Below are 22,810 nucleotides of genomic sequence, written 5' to 3'. Positions count from 1 at the left end.
CGCCGCCCCCATCTCGCAGTCCCGGAGGAGCCGGGACTCGGCCAAGCTCAACAGCACTTTGCCGGAGCGGGGCGAGGAGGCAGGGGAGGGCTGCATGGTCGGCACGGTGCTGGCTGCGGCACAGAGGGGAATCCCGCCGGCCTGGGCTCTGCCGGGACCTGCCGGACCCAACCGCCGCCCCCGACGTGCCCGCCGGGCCCCGCGCTGGCACGCCGCGGCACGGCACCCATCGCTCCTGCCGGCACCCAGCCGATCGGCACTGCCAGCCCCTGCTGAGCCGCGGGCACCCTAAGGGTCCCTGCCCCATCCCGACCTCCACCACCTCAAGAGACAGCAATGCACACAGCCTCCAAAGCACAGAGATTTAATAAAACCGGCTGTGTTGTTATTACTATTTACAGATCAAACATCAGGAAAAACAGTAGAAATGAGGAAAAGACCAACAACCGTCGTCTTCATAAATACCAGGGCTCACCGCGCCCGGGGCTGTGCTTCCACTGGCACCCGGGAGGGGACACAAGCGCTCGCAGACACTCGCACACACACGCAGCCCTGGGCTGCTCGAAGCGGGGGGTCGGGTTTGCCCCCACCCCCGCCAAGCACCCAGCTTCTCCCAGACCTTCAGCATTAAGACGGGGACCACCAGGATACCCCGGGTAGCAAGGCCCCCTCAGTGGAGGCTTGCAGGGGGGGCAGCTCCTTCCCCAGGGCTGTGTCCCTGCTCCGCGCAGGGGGGGGAATCAGCCCCTTACCCCCCACCCATGGGTGCTGGTGAGGAGCAAGACAGGGAGGAGCTTCCAGCAGCGCAGGAAGGCCGACCGCACATGGGGTCCCACGGGAGTGGACGAGGGCAGGGTTTCGGGGACCAGCCACGGACGCGGGGGCACATGTGTCCTCTGCCCTCCCACGGGCTCACGGGGACCTGGCTCTCCAGCGCCGGCGCAGGAGTCTGACGGAGCCAGAGCCGGCGGGAAGGATGCCCGGTCACCCCACCGGAGCTCTGCCAGTGCCGCTGTGGCACAGGGGTCAGGGAAGCAAGGCGGGGGCTGAGTTTGAGGGTCCTGTCACCGCTGAGAGGTCCCTGCTCCTCCTGGGGCATCTCCTGCGCTCCCTCCCTGTCCGGCATTGCCCATTTGCAAGCAATCCGTCCCCGGCGCCCGCCACCACCGCGGCACCGCTACACGTCGGAGACCTGCTGGGGCTCCCTGGCCTGGCGCAGCCCGTACAGCCACTTGATGACGCGGGCGTTGCGCTCGATGACGGAGATGCCGTAGGGGACGCGCTCGGCCGGCCGCCCCTCCGGCGTGGCAGCGCTGGGCGGCGAGCGGTCGCCTTCCGAGCTGGCCGTGCTCACGCTGTGAAACTTGAGGGACACGATGTCGGAGCTGGCGCGGGCGAAGCGCTCGGCGCCCATGTCCTGTACCTCCTCGGGGTCGAGGCCGCAGTAGTTGAAGAAGCGCTCCAGGTCGGCGGTGGCCCGCGAGAGCCGGTCGCTCAGGTCCGACTTGGAGCGGTGCAGCAGGGGCTGCCGGCGGGCGCTCTCCGGGCGGGCGGGCGAGCTCCGTGACGGGGCCGCAGGCAGCCCGCCCGGCACGGGGGATGCAGGCACCGGCGTCGCCTGGCCCCGCGGAGCCCCACAGGGACGGACGTCCACCCTCCGCACGGCCACGCTGCCGGGGGGCTTGGCGGCGGCGGGGCTCTCCGGCGGCTTGCCGGCACCCTCCGCCCCGCCGCCCGGCGCCGCCGGCGCCTCCGCCCTCCGCTTGCATTCCCGGCCCAGCGGGCTCTCCGCCTTGGGGAAGGGGCTGTCGCAGAGGTTGATGAGGTTGTTGAGGATCTCCAGGTCGAGGGAGGTCTTCGGGCCGCCAGCCTCCGCGCGGCGCGGCCCCGGGGGTGCCCTGCGGCTGGGGGCGAGCGCAGCCCGGCGCACCCCCGGGGTGAAGAGGGGCTGCTTGAGTAGCGGCGGCTTCACCGGCTCCTGCTTCGTGCTGACGACCCGCTGGCTCTTCACGTACTTGGCCTTGTCGGCCTCCAGCCTCTCCACCGCGCTGGGCTTCCCGGCGCCCGGTTCGGCGTGCCGGCGGAAATACGCGGGGCCCTTGCGGAGGATGCGGACGGGCATGGCTGAGGTGAAGGGCGCCGTCGCCGTCACCCCCTTCATGGCGTCGCCGGCTTGCAGCGCCTCGACGGGCATCCTCCGCCGCCACGGGCAGCGAGGGGCTTCACGTGCCGTCAGCTGCAAAGAGGGGCCGGAGTGAGGGGCGGTGGCGGACGCTGCCCGCCCGGCCCCTGCCCGCGCCCCGGCCCCGCGGGCAGACAAAGGCTGCGCTGGGCTGTGCGGTGCCGCACTGTCTGCGCCGGCTGTGCCGGGTTTCCTATTTGAAGGCAGGGACCACGCCTCCGACCGCCACCGAGGCCTCCCCGAAACGTCCCCCGGCCAATCCGCGGAGCAAGCCCGCTTCAAACCGCACCCGGGCCAATGGGGCCGGCGGGGAGGGCACCCCGCTCCTGGTGAGGGGCACCCCGGGGATCGAAGCCGGGGCAGAGAGGGGCGGCTCGGCCCAGCACCCCTCGCCGATGCTCTGCCCGCGTCGCCTGTGCCCAGGGGTGCGTTGCCCGCGCTAAGGGGTGCATCGCCTTCACCCCGGGGGTGCATCCCCCATGCCCGGGGGTGCATCACCCACCCCGCTCACCCTCCACCCCACCGAGCTGGGGAATTCGAGGCTCCGCTCCCCGCTGCTCCCTCTTCTCTCAGCCCCCCTCGCAGGCTCTAGGGCTGTTCCCGGGTTCCCCGCTCCCACCCTGGAGCCCCTTGGAAAGCACCGGTGGGGGTTTCCACCCGTGCTTCCCCAGCCAAGGTGTGCCAGGAGCCGCGCTGGGGCCCCGTGCACCCCATGTCCTTGGGCCCCCGCCAACCCCAACAAGCACAGCCGCCCGCCCCAACGGTTGTGCAGAGACACTGGCCCGCCCACAGCGGCGGCGGGGGGGGGGGGGGGGGCCCAAACCAGCCCTCCGTAGCCCCCATGCCTGGCCGCCCCCAACACCCCTGCCCAGGGGTGGGCACAGCCCGAGGGGTCCCAACACAGAGAGGGGCTCAGGCGAGGCGCACAGGGGGACACGTGGGGTCGAACCTGCCCCCGCCTCCCCCTCCCTCCCCGTTCCCCTTCCCGAGCTGCTCTGAGAACCCCCCATGGGGGTTCCCAGTTGACGGCGCGGGCGAGCCCCGGGGGAGGTAACAGCAAGCCCCAGCACTCACCGGGTACGGTGGTGGGCACGGCAGGGGCCAGCGTGCCGCGACCCCACTCCGTCCCGCGGTGTCCCCAGCGTGCTGCCGTCACCGTCAGCCGCTCACTTGCGTGCACGACTTCCTGGGTGCAACCCAGGGCCCGTCCTGAGCGTCAGCCGCGGGCGGCAAGAGCCAGCCCCAGCACCGCGCCACGGCCACGCTGAGCCGCGGCCGCACCGTCCGCAAGCCCGTGTTGTCGGCCCCGGCCCCCCCCCCCCCCCGGAATCTGTACCCCAACGGGGTCCCCAGGCTGCAGCCGCCCCGGCGCACGGTGCATCCGCCTGATGCGTTGTGACGGGCGAGCGGTCTGGGGTAGACTGGTTGTCCTTGTCCCCTGCCTGGGGGGACACTCTGCCTTCTGACCTGGAAAGTGTCTGCAGGGGGCCAGCCAGGCGTGGGGACAGCTGGGGACGGTCCCAGCACCAGCACGGACCCTCCCGCCTCCTCCCCGGGGGTGGCTTTCTGCACCCCACTGCGGGGAGCCCAGCGTAGGGGCGATTTGGGGACAGAGCCAGCAGTGCAGGGCACCAATGTCCTTGCTGGGCAAGGACAGGGACAGGCAGGGCAGGCAGGGCCCCCCCCCCCACCGACCGGAGCCGTGCTTACAGCCCCCAGGGGAAGCAGGGCTGGGCTGTGCTCGGCGCTGCACAAATGCACGGGAAGAGCCGGGTCCCGCAGCCCAGCTGGTGGCAGAGACCCGGGGCGTTGGGGAGCACCGGCTGCCAGCCGGGTCCCCATGCAGCAGCACCCCTCGGTTCCAGTGCTGTCCGGACCCCGTGCCCTGCAGCAGCACCCTGCTGACAGCCGGCCCCGCTGCCCTCGTACCCTGTGCCAGGCTCAGGGAGGGGTCTCCAGCTCGGCGCAGGGGTGCAAACGTGCCCCCCCCGGGCGAGGCAAAGCAGGGACATGTCCCCACATCGGGCGCTGGAGCTCAGCACGGTGCCAGAAGCTCAGCCCCAGGGCCAAGCCACGGAGGGGATGGCTGTTGGGGCGCAGTGACAAGGACACGGGGTCCCCCAGCACGGCCACATGCCTGGCCAGCAAGGACAGCCCCGGCCAGGCACAACCTGCTGCTCCGCATTCCTGCGGTGCTGAGCCACCTGCCCTGGCATGGCCGTGCTGAGCAGGGCTGCACCAAGCCCAGCCGAGCTGAGCCGAGCCGCTCTCCGAACAGCCCTGAAAACACAGCGACATTATCCCACTCCCCAAGCCCAGCCGGAGCGTGGGGATCCGAGTGCCAGGGCTGACAACCCCGCTCATGCCGGGCAATGCCCAGCCGTGGCCCCAGCTCCTCTCCCTTCTGGTGTGGGCAGCCCAGCGGGGCTCATTTGGCACACCGGATCACCTCCTGCCTGGAGGCAGCTGCTCCGGAGACCCGTGCCGGGAGGTGTGCGGTTGTGCCTCCCCCTCACCGGGTGACCCAGCCCCACGCTGCTGGCACAGGACCGGCACCGGCACCGGCACCACCTCTGCCACCTACCTGGATCGGCCCTGCGACGTGGGAGACTCCTTGGCACGGCTCAGCCGCCACGCTGCTTCTCCCTGTGTTCTTCCCGAGGGTGTCCCAATGTCCCTGCACCTCCTCTTCTCCGGTCACGTCTTCCCCTTCTCCCCGCGGGACGGCGGCTGGCAGGGTGCTGGAGCGGCTCTGCGCCACGGCTGCTCCCGCTGAGTCAGCGCCGGGCGAGGACGCCCTCCGAGGCAGCTCAGCGCTCACATGGGATTAAAACCACGGGGCATTCCTCCATGCCAGGCTGCGTCACGCAGTGTTGACGGTAGCTGGTGACGTCCCGGCATGGGTGCCGGTTCAGCCCACAGTGCCAGCCGGGCAGCGCGGACGCATGGCCTGAGGCGCTCACACCGCCAAAGCCAAAACGCCTCTGGACATCCCCTGGCCGCTGTGGGCAGAGGGTCCCGATGCCTTGCCGGGATTTGAGGAGATGGGAAAATTTCCAGCCCTCCCGCAGGCAGGGAGCTGCCACCCGGCTCCCCACATGCCGCCGGCACGGCCAGCCATCAGGGCCTGCTCTGATTTGGAAAACTCACCTAGTTTCCCCATGCACCCGGCAGCAGCCCCCTGCGATAAACTCCAAAATGCAGCAAAATAACCCAGATAGCACGAAGGGAGGTGACAGATGGGAGCAGTGTCACCAAGCCCACAGCCACATGGACCTGCTGGCCTGAACCCAGCCCCGGGGTGGCTCCGGGGGTTGCCTGCCCCACGGTCCAGGCATCTCCGGCGGCAAGGACTGGCTTTGCGTGGCAGAGCCGAGCGTTTGGCCCATGCAGCACAGAGCTCGATTACAGCCGTGCATTTTTCAAACTGCTCTTGGAAACAAGAGAAGGAGCTGGCAGAGGGAGAAGAGCCGAGCAAAGCACATGGAAAAGAGCCGTCTGAGTGCCGGAGGGCTGCCCTGCGCTTGAGCAACGGCAAAGGTGGATCTGCACAACGAGCTTGGCTGGAAAAACACTGCCCGACGCAGCGGGCGAGGGCAAAGCCTGCAGGCACCTTGCCCAGCCGGGCTTCGTCCCCCCACGGCCGCCGAGCCCGCGCGGGGTGCAGGCAGCAGGCTGCAGGCAGCTGCCCGGGCACGTCTGGGCAACCGGGTGCTTTTGGAGCGGGGCGTTGGAGCCAGGCAGCGCCCCGGAGCCTCGCCTTCCCTGGGAGCATCCCGGGATGGGTTTTGGGAGGGCAGCCTGCCGCGGGAGCCCTCCCGCAGCACCCGGCTGAGCACCCTCTGCCGCTGCCCCGGGGACACGGGGACGGGGCAGGGACGGAGGAATGGTGTTTGGAAACAAGAGGGACAGGAGGGTGCTGGCGCTGGCTCCGCTCTCACCTCCCACAGAGGCTCAGGGCTGCCCCCCCCCGCCTTGTGCCTCTTCAAGGACCTCCTGGGAGCTAAATACAGCCGCCAACGAGAAAAAATGTGCTCAGAGGCCAAATGCCCCCTGGAAGTGCTGGGCGGAGGCAGAGGCACCCCTGAAGCCAGGAGCCCCCCCCCCAACCCCCTCATCTTGGCAGGTGCTAATTCCTGGCGTTTAATTACAGCCCCTTGCCACGCCACGGCTGCGCCCAGCTTTGCAGTGGGGGAATCACCCCTGCGCCACATGCCCCGACCCAGGGCGAGCTACTGCCAGCTCCTGCCTCAGTTTCCCCAGCTGTGAGCTCTGCAGAGCAGCTCTGCCGGACAGGAGCAGCTTTCCGAGGGACTTGGGGACTCGATGGGGAATCTCTTGCTGGGCCCAGCACCGCCTTGCTCCCCGCGGGCGGAGGGAAGGGATGCTGCCCGTACCCCGCTCTCCCCACATGTCTCCGCAGGCGGCAGCTCGCGGCCGGGAGCCGTGGAGGTGACAGATGGGGACGTGCCGGGCGCGAGGCCTTTGTCTGCGCCGTGGCGGCGGCGCGCGGCGATACGGACCCGCAGATGGCGGCTGCCGACGGGGCCAGGACCGTAGCCCGTGGCCAGGCGAAGCGCTGGGCCCAGGGGATCCGGCCCTTTTGTTGGGGTCTCACCTCCGGCAGCGGGCCCCTTCCCGGCTGCCCCCCACCAGCCTTTCAACTTTCAACTTGACCTGCTCCTTTCACATGGAAATGGGATGCAAATGGGTCCGGGGGGGGGGGGGGCTGCCAGGGGCCAGCGGCTACGACCTGCCAGCGGGTCCCTGCACCCAAATCTGAGGGATCATACCCACTCGCTTGGGGCGGCCGGTGGTCCTTGGGGTGAGGGGGGGTCCCACTTGTCCCCCAGCAATGGAGCAGCAGCCTTCCCCTGCCCAGGAAGACCGTCCCCGCTGCTCGCAGCTGAAAGCAGATATTAGGGGCTGAGCTCGAGGACGGACCCCCGCTCTCCCAGGCTGCCGATCCCCCCCCGTGCCCTCGCACCATCCTGGCACCCCCCCGGCACAGGCAGCGTGCCCACCCCGGGGAGCCCCGCTGCACCCCCTGCCCTGCGCTGGCTGCGGCTGGGGACGGGTCCCCAGCCCTGGCTGGGTGGGGAGGGGGCTTCCCGGCCGGCCAGTCACCGGAGCCCGGCACAGTCCCGCGGCCGGGGACCGCTCGGCTACCAAATGTTGCCATCTGCCTCCGGGGCCTTCGCTCGCATCTGCTGGGGGTGCGGAGGGGCGAGGGGCGGGGGGGGGCCGGGGGGGCCAGGGGCTCAGCTGCAGCGTGAGGAGGGGGCAGAGGAGGCACAGCCGTCTCACACCGCACGGGCAGGGCAGGCAGCACGTGTCGGGCGGATTTGGGTCAGGAGCGTGAAGCGGAGGCGCGGGGGTCCCGCACCCAGCACCCCCTCGGGCTCCCCTGCGCCGCAGCCATTCGCCCTTGGGAGGGGTCTCGCCGCCGGCTGTGCCGCTCCTTTGTGCTGCCAAATTAAACACAGGACAATCGCCGTTCCCTCCCTGTCCCCCTCCCCATCCCCATGGATGCACGGGGACCTCAGCTGCCCCCGGGGCCAGCCCGAGCCCCCCGCACCTGGTTTCTCCCAGTATCTTGGACCCGCTCCCCCACTCCCAGGTTCTCCTGGGCACTTGTACTGGTTTTGGCTGGGATAGAGTTAATTTTCTCCATAGCAGCTGGTATGGGGCTGTTTTGGATTTGTGCTGAAAACAGTGTTGATAACCCAGGGATGTTTTAGTTATCTCTGAGCGGTGCTTGCACAGAGCCAAGGCCATTTCTGCTTCTCACACCGCCCCACCAGTGAGCAGGCTGGGGGTGCACAAGGAGCTGGGAGCAGACACGGATGGAACCCACCGACCAAGGGATATCCCATCCATAGGACGTCCTGCTCAGCAATAAAAGCGGGGGAAGAAGGAGGAAAGGGGGACGTTCGGAGTGTTGGCATTTGCCTTCCCCAGCCACCGTTACACAAACACCTGCCTGCCATGGGCAGCACTGAAGGAATTTGAACTGATTTTGCTTTGCTCACGCATGCAGCTTTTGTTTTCCCTATTAAACTGTCTTTACCTTAATCCACCCCTTTTCTCCCTTTTACCCTTCCCATTCTCTCCCCCATCGCACCGGCATGGGGGTGAGCGAGCGGCTGGCGGGTGCTGAGCTGCCTGCTGGGATTAAACCACAGCAGCACCTCAAATCGTGCCCCCCCCCCCCCCCGGCACCCAGCCATGCCAGCACCGTCCCTGCAGCCCCAGGGGCGCAGGGACACTCTTGTCCCCGCTGCAATCCCGTGATTGAGGCAGGGACAGAGCCAGGAGCAGGGCAGGGTGCAGGGGCTGGCTGCAGCCCCCCCCCCCCGGAGGGATAGGGCACAGGCAGGACAGGCAGGCAGGCAGGGCAGGCAGGCAGGCAGGGCAGGCAGGCAGGGAGGCCACTGGAGAAGGCAGCCCCAGGTTTTGCAGGGCTGCAGCCTGCTCTCCCAGCGACACCCGGTGGGTGCTGGGGGAAAAGCCACCGTGAGGCATACCAGGGCGGTGGGTGCTGGGATGGGGGGGGGGGGGGTGTGGGTGCTGCTGGGGGTGACCTTGCCTTTGTTTCCTCACGCGTGTCACCTCCCGGCCCGTGCAAGTGGCTCATCCGCCGGCTCGCAGCTTGGCTGATCGCCCGGTCCCATCTCGCTGGACGTGGGGTCCGCGGTGCCCAGCCCTGCAGTGCACCCACAGTGGGACAGCCGCCACGCTCGGGGGTCCTCGAGGGCCCCATCCCAGCCTGTGACCCAGCAGAGATCCTCGGTGGGAACACACGCCGTCACCGGGTGACATTCGCACCTGGCAGCCTGAAAAAGGTGAGACGGCAGTTCAGCCAGGGACAAGTGCAAAGTCCAGGACACCGCCAAGAATAATCATCGGCACCCGGCCAAGCCGGGGCGCACTGGGCCAGCGGCGACGCTGCGGCAAGCACCCCGCGCCGCAGCCGGGCAGGCGGCAGGCATGGGGCTGTCCCTGGCACCGGCGGTACGTGGGGACAGGGGGCAGCCGTGGCCCCCCAGGGTAGGGCAGGGGCTGGGCTGGGCTGTCCCCGGGCTGGCAGGGAGAGGGCAAGAGGTGGCCGGGAGCTGGAGGTGGCACAGCTGGACTTTGGCCACCGGGACAGACTTTGGAGCTGAAAGGTCCCAGCTGGCACCCGGGGTCGGGCTGCGTGGGACGAGTGGGGCTCAGTGGTGGGGAGAGGGGAGCGGGACCGTGTGGCCAGCCCTGCGCCCATCCAGGGACAGGGGCTGTGCTGGTGAAAAGCTGGGACCCCCTGGGAGGGGAGGCAGGAGCGGGGGGGGGGGGGGGGGGTCCTGTGCCCCCGTGCCCAGGCTGACGCCAGCCTCTGCCCCCCGTCCCACTGGGGGGGGGACAGCTGGGACCGGAGCTGCTCCCTCTGGCCCCCGGGCACTCATCCCTCCGTCCACGAGGGTCCCCTCGGGAGCGGGGACCCCCCCCCCTCATCCCTCCAGGGACTACAGCGCTTTTCCTTATGCTTTCTTACTGCTTTTATCCCATCACACCCTGTGCCGGCAGCCAACCAACCCCGCAGCTCCTATGTCCCCCCGGGACCTGCTGGGACCCTCCCACCCAGGACGGGCACCCTGAAACGGTGCCGAGCACGTGGCAGGAGGGCGCGGGGATCCCCCCCTCCCCAACCAACCCCCCCCCCCCCCCCCGCCCCAGACCCAGGGGACTCTGCCAACTGGGACCAGAACGAGGAGCAGAGCGTGGCCAGGCCGTCACCCGTCTGCATCCGGAGGTGGTGACGCGCCTGCCTCACGTCACTGCCCCAGCAGCCAGGACTCGCTCCCGCCCGCGTGCTGCTGCCGGTTCCCCAAAACACAGTGAGTTCCCTCTGGGGAGATTGCCGAGGCACCGGTCAGACCGAGAGCCCGCTTCCGTCTTGGCTCTCGCTCCGTACCGGAGACCCCGATGCCTCCCCGTAGGGTCGGAGCCACGGGTGGGTCGTTGCACCCTCCGGGCTCAGCCCCTGGGAGACGTTGAGTTTTCTCTGCCGGGCCCGACGCTGCGGCAGAGGGCTGGAGCTGGCTCTGCCGAGCTGCTGGGGTGTGGGGACGTGGGGACGTGGGACATTGGCGGGGGGGGGTCCCCCTTTCCCGGGAGCAGGATGGGAGCCGGTGTCCGGGGCGGGCAGGGGATGCGGCCAGATCCTGGCTGACTCAGCTCGCTGGTATGAGCCGAGGCTGGTTTGCAGGTGCGGCTGCCGGGGCCCTTCTCCCCGCAGCCACCGGAGCCTGCCGGGATCCCACGGGACCCGGCTGGGAGGAGACGGGCGCTGCTTTGCCCTGCCCTGCGGATGCGGTGGGAGGTACGAGGCCTCCATTCCCAGCAGAGCGGCTGCCCAGACCTCTCGGCCCCCAGGTGAGAGCCATCTTCACCCCGTGCCAGGCTGTGCCGCGCCGTGCCGGGCTGTGCCGTGCCGCGCCGTCAGCCGGGGAAGGTTCGATGCCCTGCCGGGTTCCGTCCAGGCTCTGTGCCTGGTGGTGCTGAGCCCCGGCTCTCCGGGACGGGGTCCACGCTGAGCCGAGCAGGTCCCGCACCCAGGGTAGGAGGGTGCAGAGCCATCACCCTTGGGGAGCAGGGGGGTCCCCAGGGCTTGCAGGGAGAAAAGGGGGGCCGGGCCAGGCCGTGGGGAGGCAATGCTGCTCTGCGAGTCCCGCAGCCCCATGGCGTGTGGGAGAGGGGCCGCTGTGCCTGCCTGCCTGCCTGCAGGAGGGGGAACGCAGGCAACGGTCACCGGAGGCCAGGGTCGGGGTCCAGGGGGGGTCGGGTCTCACCCCGGCGCTGATCGAAGCCTCTCCCCACAGCGCGGCCGTATCACCCCCGGGCCCAGGCACCCAGCCCTGAGCCATGACGCTGCTCACCCATCTCCTCGCCTGCACCTTTGGCACGGGCTCCTGGGTGGCCATCAATGGGCTGTGGGTCGAGCTGCCGCTGCTGGTGACGGTGCTGCCGGAGCAGTGGGACCTGCCCTCCTACATCACCATCATCATCCAGATGGCCAACGTGGGGCCGCTCTTCGTCACCCTCATGCACCGTTTTCGGCCCGGCTTGCTGAAGGAGGTGGCTGTTATCTACGTGGTCGTGTCCGTGGGTGTCGTGGCCTGCTTGCTGCTGGCCTTCCTCTGGAACTACACGTCCCCCATCGCCGGGAGGCCCCACAGCACCGCCTTCCTGATCCTCACCTTCTTCCTGGCCCTGGTGGACTGCACCTCCTCCGTCACCTTCCTGCCCTTCATGATGCAGCTGCAGCCCCAGTACCTGACCACCTTCTTCATAGGCGAAGGGCTCAGCGGGCTGATCCCCGCTCTCATCGCCCTGGGCCAGGGCTCTGGCATCTCCAGCTGCACCAACGTCACCCACGTGGTCAACTTCACCACCGGCAACGAGACCGTGGAGAGCACCGTCTTCCAGCTGGAAACCCGCTACCTCCCAGCCAACTTCTCCACCCACCTCTTCTTCCTTCTCATGACTGTAATGATGCTGGCCTGCTTGCTGGCCTTCTTCTTCCTCGCCAGGCAGCCCAAGGTGTGGGAGCTCTCCCAGCAGCAGCTGTTTCCCAGCAGCATCATGCTGAGCTCATTTGACCAGATCCCCAACGAGGGAGCTGGCTCGCGGCTGAGCGGAGGCTGCCCATGCCCGAAGGATGCCAAGGGGCCCAGGAACATCCTGCCGCAGAAGGTCTCCTACCCCCTGGCCAAACTCACCTTCATCTACCTCCTCATCGCTTGGGTGAGCGCTCTGACGAATGGGGTCCTGCCATCGGTGCAGTCCTACTCCTGCCTGCCCTACGGCAACACCGCCTACCACCTCGCGGCCACGCTCAGCTCCATGGCCAACCCCCTCGCCTGCATCGTGGCCATGGTCCTGCCTGGCAGGTGGGTAGTGGGGTGCTGGGGGCCGCGGTGGGGTGAGCCCCAGGGGCTTCTGCCCCAAGAACGGCAAGAAGGGGGGGGTGGGACGGACAAGGCGCCGGGTGGGAGAGGGTCTGTGGGGTGCCCGTGCCCTGGCAGCAGAGACACCCCGCGGAAGGAGGATGGAGCTGGCATGGAGCCGGTCAGCCTGTGCCCCCGGTCTGTGCCCCTCACCAGGGACAGTCTGGCAGCGTTCCCCGGTGTCACTCGCGTGTCCCTTGCAGGTCCCTGGCCCTGCTGGGCACCCTCACCATGGCGGGGACAGGCTTTGGCGCCTACAACATGGCCATCGCGGTGATGAGTCCCTGCCCTCTCCTCCAGCAGTCCCAGTGGGGCGATGCCACCATCGTAAGTCACGGGGTCCCTCTCACCCGGGGAGGTTTCTGGGGCCACCCCCAGCTCCAGCCTCACCACGATGTCCCCCGTCCCCATGGTGGGGAACACCCCCCCGGCCCTGCTGACCACTCTCCCCCCCTGCGCTGCCAGGTCCTCTCCTGGGTGCTCTTCACCGGGACGCTCTCCTACGTGAAGGTGATGGCCGGGGTGATCCTGCGGAGCCGCAGCCGCAGCGCGCTGGTGTGGTACGGGGCAGTAGAGCAGCTGGGCTCCCTCCTCGGGGCCCTGCTCATGTTCCCCCTCGTGAATGTCTACGGCTTCTTCAAATCCGCTGACTACTGCAGCCTGCAGTGCCCGGCATGAGTGGGGCAGGCACCCCTGGACAGCCCCTCTTGCCAGCATGCGCCCCGAAAAACAGCGAGGGCCGCGGAGCCAGGAAGCGTTGCTGGGACCGGGGCGGCTGCGGGCATGTCTCCCCGCTGGGCTTCGCCAGGTCACCGGGCAGGAGCAGCTCCGTGGCTTTGTCTCCAGTCCGGGTGCGGGATGTCTCCATTGCGTTCAAAGCAATAGAAGGTGTTTGCTCAGCCCTCAGCCTCCCTGCTGCCCGCGCCGGCAGGCGTGGAGGGGCTGCCTGTGCCTGTGCCCCCCACCTGGGTACTGCTCGGCTGGGCCACGTCCCATCCCTTCCCCTGGAGGGTCTGGCTCCATTTGGCATCGTGCCCCAAAGCCCCCCCCGCCCCGGGACCCCACGGGTGGGCACAGCCCCAGCTGCACCCGGCAGCACCGGCGGCGTTCCCGGCCCCGTGCCGTGGTGGAGGCGGCAGCTGCCCCCCCGGGACGGTGGGTTTGCAGCCAGCTGCGGGGAGCGGGGACAAAGGCGGCTTGGGCAGGGCTGTGCCGGAGCCTGCCCTGCCCTGGCCGTGGGGAGAGGGACTGTGGGGGGGAGACAGGGTGAGGGGCTTTCACAAGGGCCCCGATAGCAGCTGGGGAAACTGAGGCACGGTGGGACTGGGGGGACCTGCCCGACATTTGCCATCCTCTGCTGTGGCCTCATCCGTGTTTTCTGCTCCCTCCCCATGGCCCTGTGCCCCACAGCACAGCACCCCATCTCAGCCCCGCTGCACCCTGAGACGGGCAGCACTGGGGGTGCAGAGCCAGAAAGCGGCCGCAGCACAGCCCCGCACCCGGAGCGGTGCCGGGCACGGTGCCGGTTGGAGGGATGGCACGGAACCAGTGCCAGGGCTGTGCCACCTGGTACCCAACTGCGCCCCGGCTGTGCCAGCCAGGGTGGGGGCTGGGTGGACACCGGGGCACGGTGGGCACGGGGGCTCAAGGGGCAACAGCAGCCCCAGGGCCAGGCCAGCACCCACATCCCGCACCCGCCTGCGCCCCTTCCCCGGGGCACGAGGCAGCCGGGCCTTTGTCCCCGGCCCTTTGTCTGGCAATCTGCTCCCAGAGCCGGCGGCAGCGCCAGACCCGTGCCTGTCGTGCCTCAAAGCCACGGATTGGAGCCACTTCGGGGCTCCGGCTGCTGCCCGGCCGCCTCCGGGAAGGACGCGGCTGGAATAGCTAATGGCCGGCAGCCCCCCGAGCCGGCGGTGCTGGGGGGGGGTCCCGTGGCCGAGGCAGCGGAGAGGGCAGGAGCGAGGGTAGCGGGCTTTGCCCCTCGGCACCACCGGGCATCCCCCCGGCAGCTCCTGGCTGAGCCCACAGCGTCCAGGATCCGGCCCCGTGGGGGACGAGGAGCAGGAGGGGGGAGGCTGAGGACCGGTGGGAGGTGTGGGGGCACCGTGGGGTGGCTTGTCTCATCCCGGGAGCGGGATGCATCCCATGGCCCTTGCAGGGAGACCGGGAGCTGGCCTCTCTCCCCCTGCACCCCGAGAGGATGCTCCTGCCCTTGGGAGCCCCCAAAGACCCTCGCCCACCGGACACCCGCGGCCCCCCCCCCCGTCCCCTCGCCAGGGAAACAATCGCCTCCAATGGGAATTATTTCCATACAGCTGCTCAGGAAGGCACAAACCCGGCCGCAGCGGAGGAGAAAGGCTGAGCTTTTCTTCTGGCGCTCCCCTCCCTCCCCACCGCGGCGGGGGCAGGTTTGGGGGGGCCCAGCCGCTGCAGTCAGCAATATTAGCACAGCTCGGCAGGACTGATTGCAGGTTATTAACATACATTATCTCAGTCCCCTGCCTCTGAAAGGAGCTGGGTTCCTATTCCCCCTCTCCCAGCCCTCCCTCCCCCTGTCTTTTACACTTAATTACCTCCCTTATTACACCACAGCCTGGAGAGAGACAAAATCCCAGGGCAGCGGGCGGGCAGGCAGGCAGGCAGGCAGGCCCGGCCCAACTAGGGCGTAAGTAATCGCCCGTTCTGCAAACGTGCCTTCAAGGAGAGAACCGGCACACGCGCGGATAAATAAATCAGGGAGCGGAGGCCGGGAGCCCAGTGTGTGGGGGGGGGGCGGGGGGGACACGCCGGGAGCAGCCCGGCAGGCGACGTTCCCCCCCCTGCTCCGGGGCCGCGGCCCTCCGGGAGAGGTGACCTTGAACTTGGCAGAGCCCTGACGTCAGAGCGGTGCTGCGGGGCCAGATGGGACTCGTGTCGTTACCCGCGAGCCCCGGCCAAGCGCTGCGGGAGGGGGGGAGCCGAGGACCCCCCCCCCCCCCAGCCCACGTAGGGAGCAGCCCTGGGACCCCCAAGCCCGGGAACAGGCGTGGCGGGGTGGGCTGCGGGGGTGCCCACGGCTGTGGGATGCTGTGGGATGTGGGATGCCCTGGGGTCTGGGATGCTGTGGGATGTGGGATGCTGCAGACCGTGGGATGCTGTGGACCGTGGGATGTCCTGGGTTATGGGGTGCCAGACAAAGCAGCGAGCGGAGGGCACGCCGGCCCGATGCGATGCAGGGATGGCCCCAGCCCTGGCTCCGAGCCCGGCCGGAGGAGCAGACACGGCTGTGAGCAGGCAGGCCCAGGGTGCCGACCGCGGGGGAGCTGCTTTTGACCCCCAGGTCCGATGCCACGTGTCCGGCCAAAGGGGCTGGTGCCTCCTGAGGCCGGGGACGGCCAGGTCTGCCCTGCGCCGGCCGTGCCAGCGCTCTGCCTGCGGTGACAGATGAGGGACCGTTCTTAGTTAAGTGCTGCGATGCTCTCGGCATAGCACAGGGCTCCGGGAGAGCAGGGCCCGCTGCCAGCCAGGTCCCGGTGTCAACAACCAGCCCCCGGCCGGCACAGCCCCAGGGAGAGCCAGCCCCAAGGCCACCGACTGCCTGCAGGACCGGGGCCTCATCCTGCTCCAGGGAGGGCGGCAGCGGAGCGCTGGCGGGGGGAGGCGGGGGAGTAGGAGCTCCGGCAGGGAACAATGCACCGCCACGAGCCCACGAGCCCGGCTATTGTTGTAGGCTGCGAAGGTCACGGCGCTTCCCCGGGGACAGGGATGGGGATGGGGACATGGGAAAGGGAGACAAGGTGGGAAAAGGGACAGGGAAGAGGAATGGGGAGGGGGAAAGGGACAGTGGGCAGGGATGGGGACAGGACAGAGGTGGGACGGGGATGAGGGCAGGGAAGAGGGAACAGGGATGGGGACGGAGAACAAGGGACAGGGGAAGGGACAAGGGAAGAGGAAAGGGGTCAGTGGAAAGGGGACGGAGATGAGGACAAGGAAGATGGACAAGAATGGGGACAGGGAAGAGGGATAGGAACAGGGAGCAACGACAGGGACAAGAGAAAGGAGCAAGAAACAGGGACAGGGGACAGGGATAGAGACAAGGGACAGGGGACAGGAACAGGGACAGGGATGGGGACCCCCGCCCCGCCGCCCCGTCCTTCATAGGCCCTAGGGGCTGACGGCAGGGAGACAAAGGCGGTGGGAGGCAGCGGTCCCCCCCCCACCTCCCCTCCCGTCCCCGCGTGTCCCCATTGTCCGTGGCCGGAGGAGGGGGGGAGGGACCAGGGACCCCACACTACCGGGGCCCCCGGCGCTGCCGGCGGCTCGGGGGGGGGTCCGGGGGGGGGGGGGGGGCTCCGGGGGCGGCCGGGCGGAGCGGCCCCCCCCCCCCCCCCCCGGCCGCCTGCCTTCCTCCCCCTCCTCCTCCTCCTCCTCCCCCTCCTCCTCCACCTCCTCCTCCACCTCCTCCTCCTCCTCCTCCTCCTCCTCCTCCTCCTCCTCCTCCTCCTCCTCCTCGCCGCCCTGCCTGCCTGCCTGCCTGCCTGCCTGCCTCCCCGCCCCTCGCACTCGGTTCCCCGCGCCTCGCCGCCCGCACAGCCGGGGCCGGAGCGCCGGGCGTAGCGAGGGGCCGGGAGCGGGGCGGGGCCGGGGGCCGGTGCCGGGGCCGGGACCGGTAGCGGTGCCGGTACCGGAGCTGTCCAGTGCTGAGGGCGCCGGCCCGGCCCCCGCCATGCCCCGCTCCTTCCTGGTGAAGAAGCTGAAGGCGGAGGCGTTCCCGGCCGCCGGGGCCCCCGCGCCCCCCTACGCCCCCCTGGACCCCCCCTACGCGCTGCCCGGCCCCGCCGCCGGCGATGGTGAGTGCGGGGCCGGGGGCTCCGGGGGGAGGACGGGGAGGACGGGGGGGGGGGGGGGAGCGCCCCCCCCCCCCCGCCGCTATTGTGTGTGCGCCCGGCGGGGCACCGGGGGAGCCCGGGGCTGGAGGGGGGGGGGGGACACGGACGGGGGTCAGGACGGGGCGGGGGGCCCCGGTGTTGTGTCCCGCAGCCGGGCGTCGTGCGGGGCGGGGGGGGGGGGGGGTTGGGGGTCATCCCTCCTCGCCTTGTCACCCGCTCCCGGGCCACCGGCCCCCCGCCGAAGTTGGTCCTTGGGGAAACATCCCCTGCGTGACAGCGGCAGCCCCCCGTGGGCAGCCCACGCTGGCCCCGGCCGGCCCCGCTCGCCCCACGCCCGGGGTGCGGCGAGGCCGGCTTCTTCCCACGACAAGTTTTGGGGGGGGGGGGGGGGGGGGCAAGAAGCAGCCGGGCTGCGGGGACCGGCGGGGGGGCCGGCGGGGGGGGGGGGGGGGGAAGCGGGAGCCTCGCCGTGCCTGCGGGTTTCATTGTTCGCAGCCGTGCCCCGAGCCCCCTCCCCGGGAGCGCGGGGGGGGGGCCGTCGCCTCCCTCGGGGCACGGGGAGCAGGCGGGGGAGAGGCGGGGGGCAGCCCCCTCCCCGCAACGAAGAGCTGGGTTGGGGGGTGGCCGGGGTCCTCGGAGCCCCGTCCTGCCAGGGGCCACTGGGGAGGGCTCTGGGAGTCCCCCGGGCTCGGCAGAGACCCCCGACGGGGCGGCCCAGGGACCTGCCTTGGAAGAGGGGGCCGGGGGCCGGGGGGGGGGGGGTCCGTCCCGGCTGTGGGCTGCTCGGGGACCGGGAGGCAGAGCTGGATGCGGGAATGGGCCTCATCCAGCCACGCGCAAGCCAACATTGCCCAACCGTTGCGTCGCTTGTCCCCCCTTTTCTACCGCTCGCCGCTCCCCAGCCTTTGGTGGGCTTTCTCTGCTGGGGGCAGGGGTGCAAGGCCCGTCTGGCCCGGGGGGTCCTCTGCTTCCCTCCCCCCCCCATCGGGAGCGAAGAGCCGGTGGGGGAGGGATGTGCTGCAGCTGGGCAGAAGCTGCCGACGCTGCTCTCCTGGAAATAACCTTGCTGCATGCTCGGAGGCAGCGTGAGAAATTGCTGAGCAGAGCGCTTTCTGCACAGCCCGCGCGACCGCGCTGTCAGCACGACGCGGGGGGACGGGGGGGCCGAGCTCTGTCCCCATCACGCAGCCCCCTCCCCACCACAGGCACCCCCAGCCTCCACGGGACAAATGGCAGCAGCCGCTCGCCCTGAGCAGGGGGGTCCCATGGGTGGGGGGGGGCCTGCATTTAGGGGATGCTAGGCCACAGCTGGGGTGGGGTGTCCACGCTGGCCCGCTGGCATGCACGGGTGAGCCTGGCTGTGCACTGACCCCGGGCCCCCAACAGCCCCTGCTGTCACCACCAGCAGGGATGTGTCCTCTGAAGCAGCTGGCAAGGGCCAGTGTGCATGAGGCAGGAGACCACCGGGACCAGTTTGGGGGTCCTGGGGTGGCAGCGTGTCCCACAGGGTCGCTGGCCCGGCAGGGAGTGGGGCTGTGGCTGCTCCTCTCACGGTGACCTTCGTGAGCCAGCACAGAGGGACGGGGATGCCCACGCGGAGCCCACTCTGTCACGGGTCAGGGGTCCCTTACCTGGAGCCAGGCCATGAGCAGACCTGCACCAATGTCACATGGGGGTGACACTACCAGAGCGGCACCCGAACCCCGCTCTGCACCTGGGGGGCTGTGGGTCCCTCTCCTCAGCAGGAGCCCCCGGGCCCCGGTGCTGCTGGCATCCAGGTGCTGCCCCATCCCTGGGGAATAGCCCCTGCGGGGGACAGGGGGGAGGTGGGGGGCCTTCCTCAGCCCCTTTGCTGGGGAAGGGAAACCCAGGGCAGCCTCTTACCCCTCGCCCCGGCTGCCCCGGGTTTTGAAAGGCGAGGAGGTGGATGGAGCAGAGCTCATTACGGGCGCCTGCCCCGGTGAACAATGAGGCTCTCGGCACCGACAGCTGTCTGGCGGCTAATGGCCCCCGGGGGCTGCCTGCAGCCGGGGCAGCAGGGCGGCACTCGGGCAGGCGCAGCTGGACGTCCCGCAGCCCCATCCCCGGCTCCCACCCAGAACAGCCCTGCAGGATGGGACCCATCCTGCCGTCAGATGCGGACAGGAGCCGGGACAGACTCAGCCCCTGTGTAGATGAGGCAGCTCCGGTGCTCGGGGACAGCTCACGGGGCTGAGCGGGGACAGGGACCGGTGCGGGGGGACAGCCCCTGTTCTGCACCCTTAATGGGCGTTTTTGGCTCGTGGCTTTCCCCCATCCCCGGTGGGGCTGGCCCGGAGGGACGGTGACCCCCGCTGTGTCGTCCCTGCAGGGTACCTCCAGCACTGCCTGGCGCCAGCCGGCTACGACACCGACAAGAAGCAGGGTCTGCCACCGCCACCGCCGGACCCAGCCTACGCGCCCGGCCACGAGGAGTACAGTGACCCCGAGAGCCCCCAGTCCAGCTTTTCCGCCCGCTACTTCAACGGGGAGGCGGCGGTGACGGACAGCTACTCCATGGATGCCTTCTTCATCACGGACGGGCGGTCGCGCCGGCGCAGCGAGAGCCAGCGCCGTGGCAGCCACCGCCACTCCTGCCCCGAGTGTGGCAAGACCTACGCCACCTCCTCCAACCTCAGCCGGCACAAGCAGACCCACCGCAGCCTGGACAGCAAGATGGCCAAGAAATGTCCCACCTGCGGCAAGGTCTACGTCTCCATGCCCGCCCTGGCCATGCACGTCCTCACCCACGACCTCAAGCACAAGTGCGAGGTGTGCGGCAAAGCCTTCAGCCGGCCGTGGCTGCTGCAGGGCCACATGCGGTCGCACACCGGGGAGAAGCCCTTCGGCTGCGCCCACTGCGGCAAGGCCTTCGCCGACCGCTCCAACCTGCGCGCCCACATGCAGACCCACTCCGCCTTCAAGCACTTCAAGTGCAAGCAGTGCGAGAAGACCTTCGCCCTCAAGTCGTACCTCAACAAGCACTACGAGTCCGCCTGCTTCAAGGGCTCCGAACACAGCTGTGCAATAGGGAACTAGCCCCCCAGCCCCCTGTGGCGCATCCCCGTCCCCATCCCTGTCCTCATCGCCATCCCCATCCCTATTGCCATCCCTGTCCCCATCCCTGTCCCCATCCCGGTCCCGGTCCCGGTCCCCGTGCCACCACTCCTGCAGCTGCAGCCAGCTGGTTTGTGGCTGCGCCGTGGCTGGAGGACACATCGCCACAGACTCACTCCCCACCTGGGAGGAGGGTGCCCCAGCACTCCCTGGGAAGGGCCGGATCCAGCCAGGCCCGCAGCGGGACCTGGCTCCTCGCCCGCGGGTCCCCGAGCCCCCCCGCAGCCAGGCAGGTCTCTCTGCGGGGGACTCACCCGGGGACCTCTTCCAGACCCAGGAGAGACTTTCCTCCCCCAGCTCATGACTTTCACCTCTATTTATTTAATTTATTACTATTATTTATTTAGAGCTGCTGCTTCTCCTCCCGGGGAACCCCGGGGGAGAAAAGACACTTTTCTGCTCCCCCCAGGAGCAAAACCTCACCTTGACCCTAACACTGATGGGACCATGGGCTGGTGCTACTGATGGCTCGGCGGGACTGACGGACAGTGCGGCTGACGGGAGGGCAGGGCTGTCACTCGCCCTTGGAGGCTGGGGTCCCTGCAACCCACCACCCGGGCCCTGGGGCACCCCGATGCCCCCCTGCCCGGCACGGTCCCGCGGGACATGGTCCCGTGGCACAGTGCTCACCCTGGCACTGCGGCTTTGCAGCCCCAAAGTCAGGGAAAGAGTGAGGGGCTCCCAGTAGAGACCCGTGGGACACGTCCCCCGCCGGCTCCCAGCTCCCAGCTTGGCCAGGCACGACCGGCCCCCACCACGGTGATGGGCTGGGGAACAGCCCCCCTGGGCAGGTGCAGCCCCCCTCGCCGTGCAGACAGCCAGGCTGGCAGCTGGGCTGGAGCCCCAGCCCTGGGGCAGCACCTGAACCCCCAACTGCCCCCCCACGTACCCCCAACCTCTGCCCGGACCCCTCCCCGGCCGGCTCCCGGCCCCCTCGCCATCGCCCCCCCCACCTGCGCTCAGGAGGAGGGGGTCAGTGTAGCCGTAAAGTTTGGGTGAGTCTATTTAAATGTTCTTATTTATATTATTTATAACTGATGCTTTTCACTATTTATTTGCCAAGACTGGCAGGGCCGTGCCAGCGCTGGCTTGCAGGAGGTGGCAGAGCTGCAGCAGAGCCGCCGTGCCCAGGACACAGCCGCGGTGACACGGACGGGGACAGGACCCCGAGAGCGGACCGTGCGGTGGGCACGGAGACAGGAGGGCGCGAGCTGGCCCAGCAGCCCAGGCTCCGTGCCCCGCAAGCCTCCCCCAAAGGCAAAGCCTTTCTCCTTTCGTCTTCCTCGCTGCTGCAGGCTCCTGCTCCGCTCCCTGCCCCGCGCCAGCCCGGTGGGGACAAACCAGCCATTCTATGCAACCTCCCGGCGGAGCATCCCCGCACCGGCCCCGGAGCGAGCGCCGCGTGCGCGGCATCCCGGAGCAGGGCCCGACCTGCGCCTCTGCTTCCTACCTCGGGCTGCGAGCTGCCGCGGCCCCATCGCCCCGTGCTGGTCCCTGACACCTTCGGGGTTCAGCCCGGCACCCCATGGGGCCGCACTCGCGTACCCCCACACCGTCTTCCTGCGCCGTCTTCCTCCCTGCGCCGTCTTCCTCCCACCGCCTCGGTGCCCGTGTTGCCGCTGCCGTGGCTTGCGGGCTCGACGCCTCCCGGGGATGTCCCTGTCACGGGCCTCGCTGCAGCGGCACGGTGGCCACGCACCCGCACCCCACGCAGGGGAAGAGCATCGCCCCGGCCGCGGAGGCACCCCACCAGCGAGTACGCAGCAGTTCAGGCTTTCCCCGCGATGCCGGCGCCTTTCTGCGGCAGCACCGCGTCCCTCGGCCAGGCAGGCATGGAGCACCGCGCCTCTGCCCCTGTCTATACTGTAAATAGCAGATACTACAGCAATAATTTTCCGTGCATGATAGATTTTTTTCTGCCAGGTTTTGTACTCGCCAGCCCCCAGTAAGACAAGTCTACTGAGAACCGGCCGCCCGCAGTATTACTTGTAACGCAATTCAGGGATATAAAAGGGATTTCTGCCACTAACCGTGTGTCTCGAGAGATTTGTACAGGCGGTGGCGGGTGGTGGCATGTGAGCGCCGGACAGGGGAAGCCAGCCCCAGAGCAGAAGCATCACAAAGAAAACATCTGCCCCCAAACAAGGGGTGGAGATGCCCTGGCAGCCGGCTGGGCAGGGGACGGCTGACGCATCCAGAGCATCCAACGCTGCCCGCTTTGCCTTGCCAGCCCCGGCAGCCAGCGGGCAGCAGCCAGACAACCCCCTGCTGCGGTGAGCAGTGGGTCAGTAATGCTACCCTGCTTGCAAAAGCGCCAGGGAGGCTGCGAGCAGTGGCAGGGCATTGACCTGGAAGTAAAGCGCTGTGTGAAATCCCAGCAGTGGGATGGAGAGCCCGGCGGGCAGCCCAGGGGATGCCCAGCAATGCTCAACACACCCCCAGCCTCACCCCCCCGGGCTCGGCCGCGCCGGACGGGAAGGATTCGGTGAGCAGATTTTATTTTGACTGCTGTCGCATTCTCATCCACTCCCTTCTGTGCAGGCATAGGTTGGGGGCGGCAGGAACAACCTGGCAGAGCCCCCACTCCCGGGGGCAGCCAGGCACTCCTGTCCCCCACCCCTCTCGCTGCCTTCCTT

The 22,810-nt window shown here is 69.3% G+C and overlaps 3 protein-coding genes across 7 annotated transcripts; 2 read left to right on the top strand and 1 right to left on the bottom strand.

The window, feature by feature from the left end:
• Positions 1-348: 348 nt before the first annotated feature.
• On the bottom strand, positions 349-7,908 carry FAM110A (family with sequence similarity 110 member A). 3 transcript variants are annotated; one of them, XM_030008787.1, is made up of 3 exons: positions 3,257-7,908; positions 1,161-2,236; positions 349-1,129 (listed from the first exon to the last, which is right to left on the bottom strand). In XM_030008787.1, the coding sequence occupies exon 2, from the start codon at positions 2,192-2,194 to the stop codon at positions 1,178-1,180; it is 1,017 nt and encodes a 338-aa protein (XP_029864647.1). In that variant the 5' UTR covers positions 2,195-2,236; positions 3,257-7,908; the 3' UTR covers positions 349-1,129; positions 1,161-1,177. The 3 variants fall into 3 exon arrangements, with proteins under 3 accessions (XP_029864647.1, XP_029864646.1, XP_029864648.1); XM_030008786.1 differs by having other exon boundaries at positions 349-2,236; XM_030008788.1 differs by having other exon boundaries at positions 349-2,236; positions 4,767-7,908.
• Positions 7,909-9,095: 1,187 nt separating this feature from the next.
• SLC52A3 (solute carrier family 52 member 3) lies at positions 9,096-13,070 on the top strand. Of its 3 annotated transcripts, none has more exons than XM_030008749.2 (5): positions 9,096-9,196; positions 10,431-10,597; positions 11,044-12,114; positions 12,375-12,498; positions 12,637-13,070. In XM_030008749.2, exons 3-5 carry the CDS (start codon positions 11,087-11,089, stop codon positions 12,847-12,849), a joined length of 1,365 nt encoding a protein of 454 aa, XP_029864609.1. In that variant the 5' UTR covers positions 9,096-9,196; positions 10,431-10,597; positions 11,044-11,086; the 3' UTR covers positions 12,850-13,070. The 3 variants fall into 3 exon arrangements, with proteins under 3 accessions (XP_029864609.1, XP_029864612.1, XP_029864611.1); XM_030008751.2 differs by lacking the exon at positions 9,096-9,196 and adding an exon at positions 9,229-10,059; XM_030008752.2 differs by lacking the exons at positions 9,096-9,196; positions 10,431-10,597 and adding an exon at positions 9,227-10,059.
• Positions 13,071-16,682: 3,612 nt separating this feature from the next.
• On the top strand, positions 16,683-22,203 carry SCRT2 (scratch family transcriptional repressor 2). Its single transcript, XM_030008795.1, has 2 exons — positions 16,683-17,000; positions 19,390-22,203. The coding sequence occupies exons 1-2, from the start codon at positions 16,877-16,879 to the stop codon at positions 20,094-20,096; spliced, it is 831 nt and encodes a 276-aa protein (XP_029864655.1). The 5' UTR covers positions 16,683-16,876; the 3' UTR covers positions 20,097-22,203.
• The last annotated feature ends 607 nt before the right edge of the window (positions 22,204-22,810 follow it).

Source organism: Aquila chrysaetos, chromosome 3, assembly GCF_900496995.4.
Source record: "Aquila chrysaetos chrysaetos chromosome 3, bAquChr1.4, whole genome shotgun sequence".
NCBI classification, from domain to species: domain Eukaryota; kingdom Metazoa; phylum Chordata; class Aves; order Accipitriformes; family Accipitridae; genus Aquila; species Aquila chrysaetos.
This window is presented reverse-complemented; position numbering and strand designations above follow the sequence as displayed.

Coding starts and splice junctions, on each gene's coding strand:
- FAM110A (XM_030008786.1), bottom strand. CDS start 2,194: ATGCCCGTCGAGGCGCTGCAAGCCGGCGACGCCATGAAGGGGGTGACG.
- SCRT2 (XM_030008795.1), top strand. CDS start 16,877: ATGCCCCGCTCCTTCCTGGTGAAGAAGCTGAAGGCGGAGGCGTTCCCG. Junction 17,001..19,389: donor CGGCCCCGCCGCCGGCGATG/GTGAGTGCGGGG, acceptor TCGTCCCTGCAG/GGTACCTCCAGCACTGCCTG.
- SLC52A3 (XM_030008749.2), top strand. CDS start 11,087: ATGACGCTGCTCACCCATCTCCTCGCCTGCACCTTTGGCACGGGCTCC. Junction 12,115..12,374: donor GCCATGGTCCTGCCTGGCAG/GTGGGTAGTGGG, acceptor TGTCCCTTGCAG/GTCCCTGGCCCTGCTGGGCA. Junction 12,499..12,636: donor AGTGGGGCGATGCCACCATC/GTAAGTCACGGG, acceptor CTGCGCTGCCAG/GTCCTCTCCTGGGTGCTCTT.